The 18,896-nt window shown below is 37.8% G+C and overlaps 1 protein-coding gene and 1 long non-coding RNA gene across 4 annotated transcripts in view; one reads left to right on the forward strand and one right to left on the reverse strand.

Moving 5' to 3' along the window:
• The window catches only part of tenm2a (teneurin transmembrane protein 2a), a 767,339-nt gene that overhangs the window by 743,856 nt on the left and 4,587 nt on the right, over nt 1-18,896 (forward strand). The window contains exons 22-27 of the mRNA XM_069898186.1: nt 1,667-1,821; nt 2,668-3,542; nt 4,743-4,918; nt 6,188-6,423; nt 8,351-8,647; nt 15,547-17,161. Of these exons, the coding sequence (XP_069754287.1) occupies nt 1,667-1,821; nt 2,668-3,542; nt 4,743-4,918; nt 6,188-6,423; nt 8,351-8,647; nt 15,547-17,161 (3,354 nt within the window). The remainder of the gene's footprint in view (nt 1-1,666; nt 1,822-2,667; nt 3,543-4,742; nt 4,919-6,187; nt 6,424-8,350; nt 8,648-15,546; nt 17,162-18,896) is intronic.
• LOC138743225 (uncharacterized) overlaps nt 1-18,896 on the reverse strand; it is an 85,443-nt gene that overhangs the window by 29,595 nt on the left and 36,952 nt on the right. The gene's annotated exons all lie outside the window — the stretch shown is intronic.

Below are 18,896 nucleotides of genomic sequence, written 5' to 3' on the forward strand. Positions count from 1 at the left end.
GAAAATTATTTTCATGTGACTCATTAGTGTTTTGACTAATTTCACCATGTTTTCAACCTTCTTAATCAAAAATTGTTTTTATGTAGAGGAAGTTTTCAAAAAAATAGTCTAATTGGCTTATATAATTTTAAATGAGTTGATGTCTTATACATATATACAATATACAGATACACCAAAATTTGTAACTTGCTGCAGCCACACATGTATGTAAGATACGTTAACTATATGCCAAGGAGGAAAAAGAGATGGAATAAAAACAGGGGAATAAAAGTGACCCTTTGGTGGTCCAGAGTAGTTTATGGTTAGGGTACAAGGAGGTTCAATTGCATGACAGTTGTTGGGTAAAAGCTGTCCTTGAGCCTAGAGGTGCTGGGCTTCAGGCTTCTGTGCCTTCTATTTGAAGGTTAAGTGAGAAGCGATTATAATGATGTGGATCCTTTATAATGGTGGCTACCTTCTTTGGCCAGTGTCTCACATAAATGTCTTCAATGAATGGGAAGTTGATGCCTGTGATGGATTTGGCTAGGTTTGCCACCTTCTGTAGCCTTCTGCCGTCCTGGGCATTTGAGTTTCCCAGCCAAGCCACAATGCCAAATTTCCCAGGAGTATGAGGTTTGATAAAAAGAATTACCTTTGAAAATTACTGGGATATTTACTGAGAAGCGAATAAATGCATACGTAATTTGATGAAAATTCTTATTTCTATCTCAAACAAAACTTACAGTCATCGATGATAAATAGCTATCTCATGCTAATGGCAAGTAATCAATAAGCTTCCACATATTTTTTTGTGTAATTACTGTAGAAATATCTGTTCAAAGTACCTTTTTCTTTGAAAAAACTTGGCAAACAAACTGTGTATGCTATCAGATTGAAAGAGCTCGCCTGTTTAAAATGATAGTTAAAGAACATATAAGATTTCATTAATTGGTTGTCAATCAATAACTCCTGGTAGAAGCTTTTAAGGACAGCATTAAAAGCCCCACAAGTCGGTAAGTTTTCACTAAGGGGATTAAGTAAAAGGAAAAACAAAAATGGCTAATCTTTGTCCATATATTAGTGTCAGTTGTGCATGATCTAGTGAGTTCACTGTGGGATTTTGGAATATATCGAGGTAATTAAAACACTCTGCCCTGTCTTTAATTAGCACTCAAACAGAACCTGTTGGATAATTCATTATCATTGTTTTGCAGACATCTGTCAGTACTGGGTGCTGTAATGGTTCCAATTGTTTTTTTTAACTTATGCTGATCAAGGTGAAGTCAATGGTGGAAATTTGAATATTTCCATTTGCCCTTCTAACAGCAGCATAAAAGATTCCAAGCTCAAAGATGGTCAGTATCAGGTTAGAATTCCCTCTGCAATACCCCACCAGCATGTCAACATCTGCCTCAAAATTTTACCATCTGCAGCACCACTATGAATCTTCACACATCAGCCATCCTTGTGACATCCTTGACTAAATTGGCCAGCACATTTGAACTGACCTTTCTATTGAGCAGTTCTGATTTATTCATTCCTGCTAGGAAAGGGATTTAGAATGTATGTCTTTATAAGAGTTAGGGCTGTTTGCATGGGATTTAAATGTGGATCTCGAAAGGCCAGTGTTCTGTCCAATTGAAAATGCTTCCCTCGATGGTCCTAATTGTTCTTGCCCTCTTCCCAGGGATTGCAGTGGACAAGAATGGATTAATGTACTTTGTGGATGCAACTATGATAAGGAAAGTCGACCAAAATGGAATTATTTCTACATTGCTTGGTTCCAATGACTTGACAGCAATTCGTCCTCTGAGCTGTGATTCCAGCATGGATGTAAGCCAGGTAAAATCTTCTAGAAAAGGCAGTATCTGTCTTCCATAGGATTTATTAAATCAATCTGGAGTCCTTAATTTAATACTCTGGTTAGGTAGAGCATTACCAAACTGAAAATAATTGAATATTCTGCATTTATTTTGATGCAGTTTAATTTATAATTGGCATTTGGAATAGCCACAATGCAATGTCTGAGCTCGTCAAGAATGGTTCATCTAAAATTGCAGGTAGTTTTTGAGGACTCTATTCAAAATGAAAATTTAAAAGGTTTCATGAGGAAAAGACTGACTCAACTGCAGTTCAAGTTGGCACCATTTCAAATAATTTAGAAGACTTATGAAGATGTAGTCTAATAAAATGATTTGGCTCTCTTCAAAGCTACAAGGGATCAAGTTTTATCAGAGTATATATGATACAAGGGGGGGATGATATAGTATTGATGTGATATCATTAATTGGAATGGGCAAGGGAGAAATTACTTCAATTATGGAGAAAAGACATGTCTCAGAACTTCTGCAATGTTAGTGATGAAATTGAGGGAAAATTGCAAAAGTATTTGTGTGTGATCTGAAAAGAGAATGGTTTATAAGTTCTTGTCTCAGTAGGGAATGACAGGGGCAAGAGAGTGGCATTTAGTGGGACCATTCAAGAAGTTCAGCTTTAAGTCTAGAAGACCCTTATTCAAATTTACACAAATTAATTATTTCAAATATCTACCTAACTATAGTATGCAATAAAAAGAGACAAATTACCTTGAAAGCCATGTAAGCCATATAATGCCTTTTCATTGAAATTATTATTTTTTGCTTAAACTACCACATTCAATGCTGCAAATTCCCATTTTCCTCTACTTAGGTACGATTAGAGTGGCCAACTAATCTTGCTATCAACCCAATCGATAATTCTCTTTATGTCTTGGAGAATAATGTCATTCTGCGGATTACAGAAAACCATCAGGTCAGCATTATAGCTGGCCGACCTATGCACTGTCAGGTTCCTGGCATTGACTACTCACTCAGCAAGCTGGCCATACACTCGGCCCTGGAGTCTGCCAGTGCCATTGCTGTCTCCCACACTGGCATACTTTACATTGCAGAAACTGATGAGAAGAAAATAAATCGTGTCCGCCAAGTGACAACCAATGGGGAAATCTCCCTCTTGGCAGGAATGGCATCAGACTGTGACTGCAAGAACGATGTCAACTGTGACTGCTTCTCGGGTGACGATGGATACGCCACAGATGCAAAGCTGAATTCTCCGTCATCACTGGCAGTCTCACCGGATGGAACCATCTACATAGCTGACCTGGGGAGCATCCGTATCCGAGCAGTTAATCGAAACAAGCCACAGATGAACTCAATGAGCTTCTACGAGGTTGCTTCAGCTGCTGAGCAGGAGCTTTATGTTTTCAATTCAAATGGAATACACCAGTATACAACGAGTCTCATCACTGGTGACTACATATACAATTTCTCCTATAGTCTGGATAATGACATTATGGAGGTAACTGACAACAACGGAAACACCTTAAAGATCCGAAGGGATAGCAACGGAGTGCCACGGCATTTACTGATGTCGGATAACCAAGTGTGTTCTCTGACCATTGATGCTAACGGCGGACTAAAGATGGTGTCAGTCCAGAACCAAGAGCTGGTAATGTTTACTTACAATGGGAATAGTGGCCTCCTGGCAACTAAAACAGATGACATTGGTTGGACCACTTTCTTTGAGTAAGATTTATTTACTTATTGAGTACCTGTTTGTGCAGAAGTGTGAAGTGTGTATCAGTTGAGTGTGATTACCTGTAGGAATTTATTACTCCTGAGTTCCTGCCATATCTCACCTTGGATTTGCAGAACTTGTGAAAACAGCACCACATAGAATGGGTAATGTTCCATTTCCTTAAACTATGAAACTCTGAGCTGCACTACTCTATGGTAATTTCATTTGCTTTAATTAGTTTAATGATTAGTATGCTAATTAATGCAGATGGATAGGTTTGGATGACATTTGAAGTAAAGTCAGTAAACCTAGAGTAATGAGTATTAAATTCAGGCTGCAGCATCTGGTGAGGACTTGAAGTAGTGTGATATTTGAACATTTGAGTTTTGAAAGAAAAAAGGGTTTATGAGTTTGAATTAAATTATTCTTTGAAAATCAAACGTATTTAGATTTACTTCCAAAGAACTGCAACATTTATATTTGGGGAAGAAATTGGTAAGATTTTTTTCTGATCACGACATCATGTATCAATTTGTAAGAACCTACTTTTTATTTATTTCTCACAGATTTATTCACTATAATTTGAACAAAAATCTGTGTAATATTTTCCTGTTGAAGTGAGACATAACATGTTGATAGGATTTACAAAACAAGTTAGTCTGGGTTCTTCCAAATGAGGGAGAAGGGCTGTGTTGGAGAGTGGGGAAAATGTTTGTGTGCTAAAGTCATAAGATCACCAGCTATTTTAGTGTATGAAACCCTTGATTGTGATGTACAATTTAAGGTGAATGTTTTGCAATTAATTCTTTGAAATATTGGAGCTTCAGCATCACAAACCAACAATTTTTATTTTATTATTTACAATATAATGGTGAAAAACTACTTCCGTGGCATGCAGCCCAAAACAGAACAGCACATGGCATAAAAAAAATGAAACATTCATATTATAAATGACAACAAATAGTTCCATAATTCCCACACAATTTTAAAAAGAGCATGAATTCCCTCTGTGTGACTCATTTTTTTCATATACATCAAAAAGTGAAGCTCAAAAATCACAGACCTTTAAACTTCCTCATTATCTTCATCCTAAATGATTATTGTCTTTGTTTCATTCAGTTCCAAGTTTTATCTGGTTTCCTCTGTAGTTCAGTAATTGTTCAATGTGTGACTTGTGGGTTGACCTGATATCATTTATTTGTACTTAGTTATGACAGTGAAGGACGACTGACAAATTTGACTCGTCCCACTGGTGTAGTAACCAGCTTGCATCGAGAAATGGAGAAGTCAATCAATATTGACATTGAAACTTCCAACAGAGAGGACGATGTTACTGTCACCACTAATCTTTCTTCAGTAGATGCATCTTACACCCTGGTTCAAGGTAAATAATCTGTTTTTTTATAAATGGTGTGATTTGAAATTGCTAGATAATTTTTAAATTTTTAAATGTAGACATACAGCACGGTAACAGGCCCTTTCAGTCCACGAGCCCTTGCTGCCCAATTACACCCAATTAACAAACAACCCCAGTTCGTTTTGAATGGTGGGAGGAAATTCACACATACACGAGAAGAAAGTAAAATCCTCTTACGGACTGTGCTGGATTCGAATCCAGGTTGCCGGCACTGTAACAGTGTTGAGCTAAATGCTTACTATCCATGTCACCCCTATGCTAACCGTACCAATTATGCATTTGTTAAGAATGCATAATTGTAACTTCAATTATGTACTGATTTAGATTTTATTCATTTGCATAGTGTAGCAAGACCATTATTTAATGCTCATCTCTATTGAAATTGAATTGTTTTTATAGAGAATAAATGTTACTTGAAGTATTTGTGGAAATGATAAGACTTGTTGCATTGGTCTGACCAAGTAAGTGCTTGCTTTAGCAATTCTCTCATTGCTATAAGCTCTAGATCTCTGAAAATAAAGATTGATTTTACATTCAATGAGTGAAAGAATAAAAATGCATGGAGTGATACTACATTTACATGGTCTTTAATGTGGCATGTAAATATTAATTCATCTTGTACAGAGTACCTATGGATAGATGTTAAAATTCTCAAAGATACACTACACTTTAAAACACCAATGCCCGAAGAGGGCGCACAAAATCAGTGCAGACTCGAAAGGCCAACATGGCCTGTTTCCGCTCCGTAAATGGTTATATGGTTATTTATAATATCTAGCAATAAAAATTATATTTTCTCCAATTTTTAATTTGATTTTATTAAACAGCTGTACAATTTGGTTACCTTGAATCCACTTTTACTGAAAAATTAGAATATTGTAAAGCATCTTTTTTCAGCATACTTGGCAATAAACTGAACTTATGAAGTAAAATTTTGACACAATTGTTTGTTCTATTGAAACTTGGAAATAAAACTGATCAAAATCATATTAAAGATAAAATGATAATTATAAGTCACTCTAAAAGCATTGTATTGGATGCTTACACTCTTATCAAATGCCATGTTTGTTGAAACAGAAACATAAGCAATGGACTTTGCTTGTATGACTGTTAAATTACCTTCATTGTCAGCTCCAGATTTTGTGCCCAATGTCTTTCAATTATAATTTAGAAATGTACAAATCCCAATGCACATCCTTTGACGTTTTCTAAATATTGATGTGATTCCTCCATTAGATCAAGTGAGAAACAGTTACCAGCTTTGCAACAATGGCACCCTCCGCGTGATGTACGCCAACGGAATGGGGGTCAGCTTTTACACTGAGCCTCATATCCTCGCTGGGACCATTAGTCCAACAGTCGGACGGCGCAATATCACACTACCAGTGGAAAATGGACTGAACTCAATTGAATGGCGCCTCAGGAAGGAGCAGATTAAGGGAAAAGTCATTGTGTTTGGAAGGAAACTTAGGGTAGTTCACTATAAGCATTTTATTTTACATTCTGTGGATCCAACTGTCCTTAGGATTTGTGGCACGATGATGTAATTTATTTTTCTAAGTGACTTACAGCATGTGCATTCCTTTACATGTTATTTAGTTCCACTATTTCGACAGAGAAGTACAGCCAAGCCTCAAAATACAGATGACCATTATTGTTCCTCTTGTGCAGTAACATGGCAAATCTATATCCCTACAACAGATGGCACAGCTCAACATCTCACTCTTTATTGACCCTGACCCTAAAAAAAAAACAAATCCCTATTGTCATTGGCAGGTAGAAGCTCTTAAAGAGTTTGTTCATGCCTGCAGTTGACAAGATGCCAATCACGCTGTGCTTTTTTTTATTAGCTTTGCATGTTTTCTTTCAATCTCATGAGGCTGATAATCATATTGGATGTTTCTGAAAATGCATTAATTAAAACAAGTCATCAGATATTCACATATATTGACAATGACTTCAGTGCCTGGCACTCATAACTTCCGATGGGAACCTTTTCTTACCTCACAGCTTAAGGAAACGAAAGTGGATTGAACACAAGGTCAGGTGGACGCAATTTAACCAGTCAAATTGGCATTCCTCTAGTTATCCTCTTCTTCCAAGCACTTTGATTCACATTGGCAAATCCCCTCAGTTTCTGTAACGATAGTTCTGGCCAAAAAAAATGTAATTAAAAGTAGCTTCCACAAAATATCAGGGAAGCTCAACTACCAGCAGGAAGTAAGTTTAAATTTTAAAGTGACCAATCCATAGTTTGCAGGAAATTCTTATTATAGGTGATGTACAGATTCTCCCAGTTGAATCACCCCTTTCGGGTGAAGATTCCAGGATTTGCTGGGGTTTCAGTATCCAGCATGTTCACTGGGTCTAAAATGGAGCAGCAACCTACTTTCCCTGTATTTTGCTTTCTTTTCAAATTTCTTTTTTCTTGAAAATGTAATTTGGATTTCTTCTAAAGTTGGTCACTGAGATGTTTACTGTCCACAACTGAAGCAACTCACCAAGGTCAGTTCAACACCTCCTCCCAAATTCGTGACCACTCCACCTCAAGCAAGTTTTCAAACAAGGAAACCTACCCTATTATATGGTTTGAAGCAGAACACCAGGTGTTTCTGTTGAAATCAACAATAGGTATCAATAAATTATTTTTGTTTCAATTTTCAAGAACAGAAATTGTCTACCCGACGTCACTTGGAATAAAAAAAACATGCATTAGCAAAAGGATGCCCTCATGATCTATGTAGATCAAGATCGAATCCAGATCCCAGGTCTGAAGGAGCATCAGGCTTTGACTCCTTTATTCATAACTCCCTTCAGAGAAATCACAGGACAAACTCATTTCATGCACAGTACACTTGAGCCACCAAGAAAGCATTATTTTAAGCAGCAAAACTAAATTATGATAAAATCTCAGTTTATTTAATTTAGATAATGAAATTACTTCTTCAGGTTCCTTGGAGATGTGTATCTCTGTCATGTTACTTTATGTTTTCATAATTTAAACTTGTAGAAATTAATTTTCTCCTAATTCTTGAGGGTATAATGTATTTGTTTTTCCAAAGATGTGAAGAAAATAAGGTGTGCATTCTTTAAAACTTCATTTGAGAAGTGAAAAACTGATAATTAAATTGTTAATCACGATGTTCCTGCTCATTAGCAAAAGCTGAATGCATTCCAGTTTCTTTGAACTTGTGCCAGATTGCAATCACTTAAATTATATTGATGATAATGTCATTTGAAAGCATTCTACTGTATTGGCAAAGATACAAAATTCAATCACCTACACTAGGCAAAAACCATTATAATTAAAATGAAATAAATTGTTCCAATGATCGCACACGAGGCCTGTTTTAACTAAAGTGAAGCACGTTTATGATGTGGTTCTTTAATTTTAAACAGGTGCATGGACGCAATTTGCTTTCCATTGATTTTGATCGTAATTCCCGGACAGAGAAGATTTACGATGATCATCGCAAATTTACTTTGAGGATTATTTATGATTCTTTGGGTCGTCCCACAATCTGGCTCCCAAGCAGTGGCCTCGCTGCAGTTAATGTCTCGTATTCTTCTAGTGGAAAAGTGATTGGAGTTCAACGAGGTGCGATGAGCGAGAAAAATGAGTATGATGATCAGGGCAGGATTATATCACGGGTTTTCTCTGATGGAAAAGTCTGGAGCTACGCTTACCTTGACAAGGTATGTTTATTTAGACATACTATTGTTCACAGGAAATTAAGAATTCCTGCTTTCTCTCACTGCATTGTGGTTGACTTGTTGATTATGAGATTATGATCTGTAAGCAAGATTGTTGATCTTGAATATGCAGTGTAAAGACAAAATCATATTTGAATATGGAGTTAGCTTTAAAATGACAATTCTATTTGTCGGCATTGAAATTGGAAACTTGTTCCACTTTGAAGGGCCACAGAATTTATTTGCCAACCATTGATTAAAATTCATAGTTTTCGCTAATTTGCTTGCGAACAGCAACAACAGTGCTCAGCTTATGCTTACAAGATTTTCCATTTCTTTCAACCTCACGATCACACAGCCCAATTGTGAAAGGTACTGAACAAGACTTTCTCAATTGAACATATCAATGGAACTTCCAACGTGTAGTCAAAGGAATTATTTATGATCTAATATGATGCAGAATAGAATGGATTAAGAACATAAGAAATAGGAGCAAAAGTCAAGACTGCTCCACCATTCAATAAGATCATGGCTGATCTGATGATAGGCTCCTGTCCACCTACCTGCCTTTTCCCCATATCCCTTACTTTCCCCATTGGTAAAAATCTATCCAATCTTGCCTTAAATATATTTATTGAGGTAGCCTCCACTGCCTCAATGGGTAGTGAATTCCATAGATTTACCACCCTCTGGGAAAAGCAGTTCCTCCTCATGTCCATCTTAAATCTACTACCCTGAATCTTAAGGCTATGTCCCCTAGTTCTGGTCTCCCCCACCAATGGGAACAACTTACCCACCTCTTACCTATGCATTTCATAATTTTATACGTTCCTATAAGATCGCATCTGATTCTTCTGCAAGAATAAAGATTATTCATAAATGGTTCGATACACTCATGGGGCACGGGCGTCATTGGCAAGGCCTGTATTTACTGCCACTTCTTGAGAAGGTGGTGGTACATCGCTTTCTTGAACTACTGCCGTCCTTCAGGTGAACGTTCACCTAATGTATAATTGGACTGGAAGTTTTAGGTTTTAGAGACAAAAACGATGAAGGAATGACAATATAATTCCAAGTCAAAATGGCAAATTATAAAGTGGACTGGCCAGGAGGTGGTGGACCCATACATTGGTAGAGTTCATAGGTTTGGGAAGTATCATCAGAGCAGGCCAGGTGAGTAACTGGGGTGTGCATTTCACCCACCGTACTCCATTGCTGAAAAACATGAATATTTAGGGGGCTAATCAAGCAAGTTCTTCGATCTGCAGGGCGGAGAACAATAATAGGAAAAATTTAAATCTCGTCAATAACTCATTAAAATTCAGGTAAATAAAGTTACTTAATAAGATACATGCATGCACCTCATTATGGCTGCTTTTGTCCACACGAAAATGCCTTGCACTGTTTTAGTTTATTAATTGTTTTCTTGACAACCCCTATTAAAAATAATCACACCTTTTAGATCATGTGAATACTTGGTTTGTTGCAAGGTTGAATAAAAGAAACAATTGAAAGTGTAAGACCTTCACACGCAAATACAAAAAAAAAAACCAAATCCACATCGAAGAGAAGAAATAAAATCAGAACATTGTTTAGCCACAATAAGATGATAAAAAGTTAAGCTGTGAACTGGTGCTTTATTTGTGGTCTTTTCCAGATTCAAATGCTTTTGAAACTAGGGCAAAACCTGTACTTGCATGCTAGTTATCAAAATATGGCAACATTTACAAAGAACATGTGACAAGGTCATTGGAATTTCAGGCACGAGAGTCAATCCCTCTTGATTATAAACAGGTCAAATAAACAGAGTGTCTGCCAAGTGTTCCCTGTAATACTCTCTTCCTTCCCTAAAGGGAAATGTTTCTTCTCAACTAATAACCAATTGTACTCCTAAAAATTAATTGACTTCAGTCAATCAAGAGAGTAATTTGCACTTTCCAGGTGGGTAATATAATCATGTGAAGCTGAATGATTAATTCAGGAAAATAGAAGCAGAGTAGAAATGCAAAATCAGTGGAATGCACAAAGGTGCAAATCTGTTTGGCTAACCAGTGGTCAAACATATTAATTGTCCTCTACTTATGGAAAACAAATACAAATTAATAGGGACTGATCAGAGATAGTCAGAGGATGGGTCCACCGCCCTCTGCAAAGTGTCTTTGGTGAGCCAGCTAGTAAGAAAATTGATGGTACTAGAAATTATCTATATCAGGGTGGCCAAACTTGCTTAACGTAAGAGCCAAATATTATAAACTTCGATGTTTGAGTGCGCAAGGCATGAAAAAAAATTACATAAACATTTTTAGTCTTACATTCATATTTTGTCACAACATTTATATATAAATATTAAGAAATACATATACTTAACAATATTTATTCATGTATGTAGTTTTAAAACTGCTAATTTGCATTACTTACAATACATACCAAATATTTTAAAAATCTTGACTGATTATTATGAGTCTCCATCTTGGCTGTGAATCATTGGAAATCTGGCTGATAGGTTGTAAAGGCAGTACGAGTTAGCTCTGTCAGGTGTTAATTTGTAAGGATTGCATGATTCATCGACTTTCACAAACTTCATTACAGAGTACAGTGTGAGGGGCAGCCAGGGCGTTGGGAGCTCTGATGGACAGGCAGCCAGGGCCTAGGCAAGATTCCGCGGCTGGACCGTCGGGAGCTCGGGTGGGCGTGCGGACGGGGCCTAGGTAAGAGCCCGCGGTCAGGGCATTGGGAGCTCTGGATGCAGGTAGCCTGCACAGGCCTGGATTAACCATTTAGCAAAATAAGCATGTGCTTAGGGCACCAAGGGAAAGGGGGCACCACAGAGTTCTTTTCCACTGTCGGATTTACCATGGCGCAGCTGAACTAGGGCCCCACGAAAAGGGGCCCCCAAAATAAATGGAAAAAAAAATAAATATATATATATATACAGGGTATACTTAATATAGCTGTGGGGTCTGGCCTGGAACAAAACTCAATTTTTATTATTGAGACTTAATGTTTTGTCAGTTAGATAATGGAAGGGTCGAGGGGAACCATTGTTGGGCTGTCTTTAGGGCATCAGCTAGACTTGATCTGCCCCTGAGCCTGGATCAGACTGACACTCTGCTAATTTCACTGCCCACAACACAGCCAAGCATGCCACAATCATGCGATTGCAAGCCACGCTCACTAAAACTACCACTGTGAGCACCAGCTCATATGATTCCTGTCTCAGCCAACTTATCTCTGTGAGCTGCACATGATATGTCAAAGAGCCACATATGGTTTGGCCACTCCTGATCTGTATGGCTGTTGATAAAATATTTGATAAGCTTCCATGTGGTTGGCTGGTCCAGAGGTTTAACACACATGAGATCCATTGGATTTAAAATTGACGATGGTAGAAGGTAGAGGATGGTGACTGAACGATGCATTTTTGATTGAAAATTTGTAGCCTGTGATGTCACCACAGATCAGTGCTGGAATCTGTATTTTTTTATATATATATATAGAAATGACAGGTTTTCAGGGTAAGATCAGGAAGTTTGGAAAATTGAATCATAGAGACCAAAGATGTTTGTGTAATGATACAGCAGGATAGAGCATATAGAGAACAAAAAACAGTAAAGTATAGAAACAGGCCCTTCACCCCAAATATCTCTGCTGAAGATGATGTTCAAATCATACCCAAACTCTTCTGCTTGCCACTGAAACATATCTCTCCATCCCCTTCACATCTATCTATTCAGAACCCACTTAAATGCTGCTGTTGTATCTGCTTCCACCTCTACTCCTGGAGGCTGTTCTAGGCACCTCTTTGTAAAATAATTGCCCCTTAAACTTCCTCCCCCTCACCTCTCCACTGGGGAGAAGATTCTGACTGTCCAGCTCAGTGATTCTCAACCTTTTCTTTCCACTCACGTACCACTTTAAGTAATCCCTATGCCGTTGGGGCTCTGTGATTAGTAAGGGATTGCTTAAGGTGGTATGTGAGTGGGAAGGGGAGGTTGAGAATCACTGCTTTAGACCCAATTGTTAGTGAAATATTTTGCTTGAGAAAAATTCTCATTGGCCCATTTCCTTTGGAGTATGACACCGTGCACATAACGAGTCAATTAGGTACAATTAAAACAGTGGTTTTCAAACTTTTTTCTTTCCACCCACATACTACCTTAAGCAATGACTCACTAATCATATAGAGAATACTTAAAGTAGAAAGAAAAAGGTTGAGAATCACTGGTCCAGCCTATCAATGCCACTCACGATTTTAAAAACCTCTGTCATGTCTCCCCTCTGCCTTCTATGTTCCAGACAAAGCAACTCAGGTTTCTCCATTCTCTCCCCCTAAACTCATACCATCTAAATCAGCCATGTTCTAAATCCTGGGGGCCACAGCACATTTAAGGGGTGGGGTGGGGGTGCCACGGACTGAAATCATTAAATTTTTTTTTTTTTTTTTTTACGTAGTCGGTAGGAGAGAAGTACAGAAGAAAGCAACCAAACCACACTTGTATGTATTTGACACATATTCCTCTAAAACCATCGTATCCATGTATCTGTCCAAATATTTCTTAAACATTGCAATCGGGCTTGTCTCAACTACCTCTTCTGGTAGCTTGTTCCATTAATTCACCACCCTCAGCAAAAAAAAAATAAAGTTACGCCTCAGGTTCTGATGAAGTCTCTCCCCTCTCACCCTAAACCTATGTAATCTGGTTAATGATACCTCTACTCTAGGCAAAAGACTCTGCAAAAGGTCATGGACACTTTCTTTCCCAGCATTATCGGATTCCTGAAAAATAATGTCACCTTTGTTCTATCCTAACTGATCTCTCTCTGTAGTTCTAACTCTGTGCTGTAATTTTAATTGCTGTACTATGAATGGGCTGACTGCTGGATTGCACACAAAACCACCTTTCCACTGCACATGACAGTAGACATGAATATGAATGGCTATGCCACTGATATAGAAGCTTGGCCACGATTTTGATGAATGGTAGAGGTGACATGAAGTGCCATCTGGCCTTTACCTGGTCCGAATTCATTTAGGTTCTGAAGGTAATTTCATCTCCAATCTTCAGGTCATCTCAGTCTTCTTAAACACATTCTTTGTTCATTTAAACTCAGTGCAGAATGGACGTTCCCAGAAACAACTCCATTTCTCTTTTGATTATTTTTAAATGAGATCTGATTTTACTTTTAAAACCTTGTTACTGGCAGGCTTCTCTTGTAGGTTCATATCTCATTGTTACTCCATCACAATTATGGTAGAAGCATCCATCTCACTTAAATTTATAATATTCTTGTATTAAGACTTTTTCAAATTACACTCTTTTATATGGGTAATGAATAGGATAAAGGAATACAACTGAGATATAATCAGCCAATCATAAAAGTGATGGTCCTTTGAAGGAGTTATCCAATTATTTCAACTCCTTACTCTTTCTCTACTGGTCTACAAGATTTTCTTTAATGTGCATGTTCAATTCCCTCAGGAAAGTTACTGCTTAATCTGCTCATGCCACCCTATTGGAGATTGCATCCACACCATAGCCACTGACCGAGCTAATTGAAATAAATATTGAAATATTTTGGAGAAAATATTTAAGTAGAAAGGAATACATTGGTAAAGTCTGCAGAAAGAATAAACTAGTTTGAGTCTTAAAGTTTTTGTGTTTCATATGCTGTTAAAATCCATTCTATTCTATTGTATAACATTTACGATCAAAATCACACTGCAATTCATCTGCTTCTTAATAAATTGTCTCAAATTTATTTAAACAAAATATTATTATGTATTTTTAACTGAGAGTGTAAGACAAATGTAGAAATTCAAAGGCCCATTGCACAGATATTTCAGCATGTCATACACAGATTCGAAGAATCCAATTTCTACACCTAGAGTATTATTCCAGGGTATTTATGGTTCTGGCTGCCCTTGTAAAGAGGATGAAACAATTTGTAGCCTTATTAGTTTTCTTAATGCTCTCTCAGCTGGAAAACTCAAGGGTGAATAAAAGAAAGAATTTGTAATCTTCCTAATAAAGTTCATAAAACCTTGAACCGAAAGCTCACTTTCTCCCACTGAAATTGTTCCATATTTTTTTTTATGAACATCAAAAGATTGATATAGAAACTTGAAAGATTGAATTCAATTTTTATGTTTCTGAGTATACCAACAGTACTGATGTGAGCTAATAAATGCATATTGAGTAATCATGGAGCCTGGTTATCACTGTTCATTTCAAAATAAGCTTAACATATTGCAATTTTCTCCGTTTGCACCAAAAAAGTCTATTGAGTTGGTGTTAACAAATATATTTGGCGCCTATTGAAGTGGTTTACAAATAGAAAAAGAGAGATGTGATGTAATGCTCTTATCAGGCATTCATAGAATGATACGTGAAAGAAGGAAGGCATCCATCTCAATATGCCAGATCTTTAAAATTGCTATTCACCCTTTCCCCAGTGAACCATGAATTTTTCCTCTCTGAGCACAATTTATCCAAGCCTTCATGAAAATTATGATGAATTTGCTCTTGGCACATTGGTACAATCACAGAAATACAGGCTGCAATTTATTTTCCAGTTTTGCTCGATTAGCAAAAAGCCATTGCACATCAATGTGCAGAGAGTCATCTGTTTCACCTACAATCTTGAATCATTTGGTTTCAGTGGTCCATGATAAGATATGCTGTCTAATGACTCCACAGGTACACCAGTTCGATGTACTGGGAGCAGACTCAGTTGTGGTTCTCCTTCAGCACCTTAAACAAAGAACTTCAATTTGGGCAATGGCATATTTGGAATTGCATCTAAGCAAATGGTTACTATTTTTGAGAGGCACTGGGATGTGGGAAAATTATGAAAACATTTAATTTATCCAGTTTCTAAAACATTTTTTTTATTTTCAACAGTCAATGGTACTACTTCTCCAGAGTCAACGACAATACATCTTTGAATTTGACCAAACGGATCGTCTTCATGCAGTGACCATGCCTAGTGTAGCCCGTCACACAATGTCTACTCACAATTCTATTGGTTACATCCGCAACATCTATCATCCTCCTGAAAGCAATGCTTCAATGATTTTTGATTTCACGATGGAAGGAAGGATATTGAAATCTGCTTATTTGGGCACTGGCCGACAAGTGTTTTATAAGTATGGAAAGTTGTCAAAGCTCTCTGAGATCCTTTACGACAGCACTGCTGTCACCTTCGGTTACGATGAGTCAACCAGCGTGCTCAAGATGGTCAACTTGCAGAGCGGTGGGTTCTCTTGCACAATTCGCTATCGGAAAATCGGCCCGCTAATAGACAGACAAATCTATAGATTCTCAGAGGAAGGCATGGTTAATGCACGATTTGATTACACGTACCATGATAACAGCTTCCGAGTTGCCAGCATGAAGCCAATTATCAGTGAAACGCCACTTCCCGTTGATTTGTATCGTTATGATGAGATATCGGGTAAGGTTGAGCATTTTGGAAAGTTTGGAGTTATATATTATGATATTAATCAGATCATAACCACGGCTGTGATGACGTTGAGCAAGCATTTTGATACTCATGGGCGCATCAAAGAGGTGCAATATGAGATATTCAGGTCACTCATGTACTGGATGACTGTTCAATATGACAGCATGGGAAGAGTGATAAAGAGAGAGATCAAACTCGGCCCTTATGCGAATACTACCAAATATACATATGACTATGACGGAGATGGCCAGTTACAGACGGTTGCTGTGAACGATAAAGTAACTTGGCGCTACAGTTATGACTTAAATGGCAACCTCCATCTGTTGAATCCTGGAAGCAGCATTCGTCTCATGCCTTTGCGTTATGATCTCAGAGACAGGATTACCCGTCTTGGAGATGTTCAGTACAAGCTGGATGAAGATGGCCTTCTTTCTCAACGAGGCTCTGATATATTTGAATACAATTCTAAGTGTCTACTGACCCGGGTTTACAGCAAAACCAATGGGTGGAGTGTGCAGTATCGATATGATGGTCTAGGACGCAGAGTTTCCAGCAAAACCAATTTTGGCCAGCATCTGCAGTTCTTTTATTCAGATCTGAACAACCCAACTAGGGTAACCCACATCTATAATCACTCCAGTTCAGACATCACTTCCCTCTACTATGACCTGCAAGGGCATCTTTTTGCCATGGAAATTAGCAGCGGAGAAGAGTTCTACATTGCTTCAGACAACACAGGAACACCTTTGGCAGTGTTCAGCAGTCGAGGCCTTATGATTAAACAGCTTCAATACACTGCCTATGGTGAAATATATCATGATTCCAACCCTGATTTCCAACTTGTTGTGGGATTCCATGGTGGCTTGTATGACTCTCTTACAAAGTTGGTGCACTTTGGTCAGAGAGACTATGATGTCCTAGCTGGACGTTGGACAGCACCTGATTACTCCATATGGAATGATATTGGCAAAGATCCTGTCCCCTTTACTTTATACATGTTCAAAAACAACAATCCTCTCAGTAATGTGCAGGATGTGGAAGACTATGTTACAGGTGAGTGATAAGATCATTAACAAGTTTTAAAAGTGAGAGTATTATATACTGATGAATTAGATTATTGAGAAGATTTTCTAAATAAGCAATAATTTATTACTGCATAATTCACAAATGGTTTGATTTGTTTTTCAGCAGAATTATCTTGAATTTGGGCATGAGGCGTTCATTTCTCTGTTCTGAGAAATTTATTTTTCAGTCTAGGGAGATGTATTTATTGCCTTTATCCTCTGAGCCTCCATTTCATTCAGGATTGGCCTTCTTGAGAGTACTAGTAAAAGAATCACCGCCGGACTTTTTGCCAAGGCTGCCTTATATGACACCGCCACCACTTCAAAACAGTTAATGCAAGAACCTACATGCTAAGTATAATTCTCCATTGTTGTACACCAGCTGTTCTCATCCTTTTTCTTTCCACTCACATACCACTCAAAGTAATCCCTATGCCATTGGTGATTAGTAAGGGATTTACTTAAGGTAGTGTGGGTGGGAAGGGAAGGTTCAGAACCACGCTCTAGACCCAATTGTAACTGAAATATTTTGCTTGAGAAAAATTGTCATTGGCCCATTCCCTTTGGAGTTATGACACCGTGCACATAACGAGTCAATTAGAACAGTGGTTTACAAAATTTTCTTTCCACCCACGTACCACCTTAAGCAATCCTCTACTAATTACAGAGCACCTATGGCACAGGGTATACTTAAAGGGGTATGTGAGTGGAAAGAAAAAGGTTGAGAACCACTGTTGTACACCAACTTTAGTAATAAAAGCAGTTGTATGAAAAAAAAATTAATCTGAATCTTTTACTTTTGGTTGTATTTGATTGTTTAGTTTGAGAGTGCCCCGAATCATGAAGAAAAATATTTTGCAAAATGAAGCACTTTCTCAGTAAATCTTGGTCAACTGTAGCAGGGGATTGGCAATAATGTGCCTTAAGTTAACTTATGGAGGCCTGTCTTGAAGTCATCATTCCCACTCAGACACCATCCTGATTTTGACTCACTTCATCTAGAATCAATATGTACTAAATTGGGAATCAATTTTTGTATTGGGATTGGATGAAATTAGAACATCGAACACCACAGCATAGTACAGGCCCTTTGGCCCTCGATGTTTTGCAACCTGTATATTTCTACCAAAAAAAAACCCTCCTTAACTCATAATACTCTATTTTTCTTTCATCTACGTGCTTCTTAAGGGTCTCTTAAATGCACCTAATGTAGCAGCTTCAACCACGATCCCTGGCAAGGCATTCCAGGCACCCTCAACTCTGTATGGACAAAAAAAATCCCTGATGTCTCTCCTAAACTTTCCTCCCTTCACTTTGTACAGCTGTCCTCTGGTTGCTACTTCTGCCCTGGGAAAAAGACACTGGCAGTCTACCTTATCTCTATATCCCAGAATCTTGTAGACTTCTGTTAAGTCCTTCTTCACTCCAAAGAGAAAAGTCCTGGCTCTGCTAACCTTGCCTCAAAAAACTTATTTTCTAAAAGACTGTAAAATAAATCTGTGAAGTCAATTTCTGAGAAATTGATCACACAGCAACAAGCCTTGAATCCCAATCATAACACAAATAGCCTCACAATATTATGTAGTTGATTAATGATGGCAGCATCAAAAATCTTGTCACTTTGCAATGGGATATACTAATGTATCCAGCAAAAGCCAAGCTACTGCCAATTACATACTTCTCTGTGTATTTTGGAGAAAAATATGTTACAAGACAGTGAAGAT

The sequence above is a fragment of the Narcine bancroftii genome, chromosome 9 (genome assembly GCF_036971445.1).
Source record: "Narcine bancroftii isolate sNarBan1 chromosome 9, sNarBan1.hap1, whole genome shotgun sequence".
NCBI lineage: Eukaryota > Metazoa > Chordata > Chondrichthyes > Torpediniformes > Narcinidae > Narcine > Narcine bancroftii.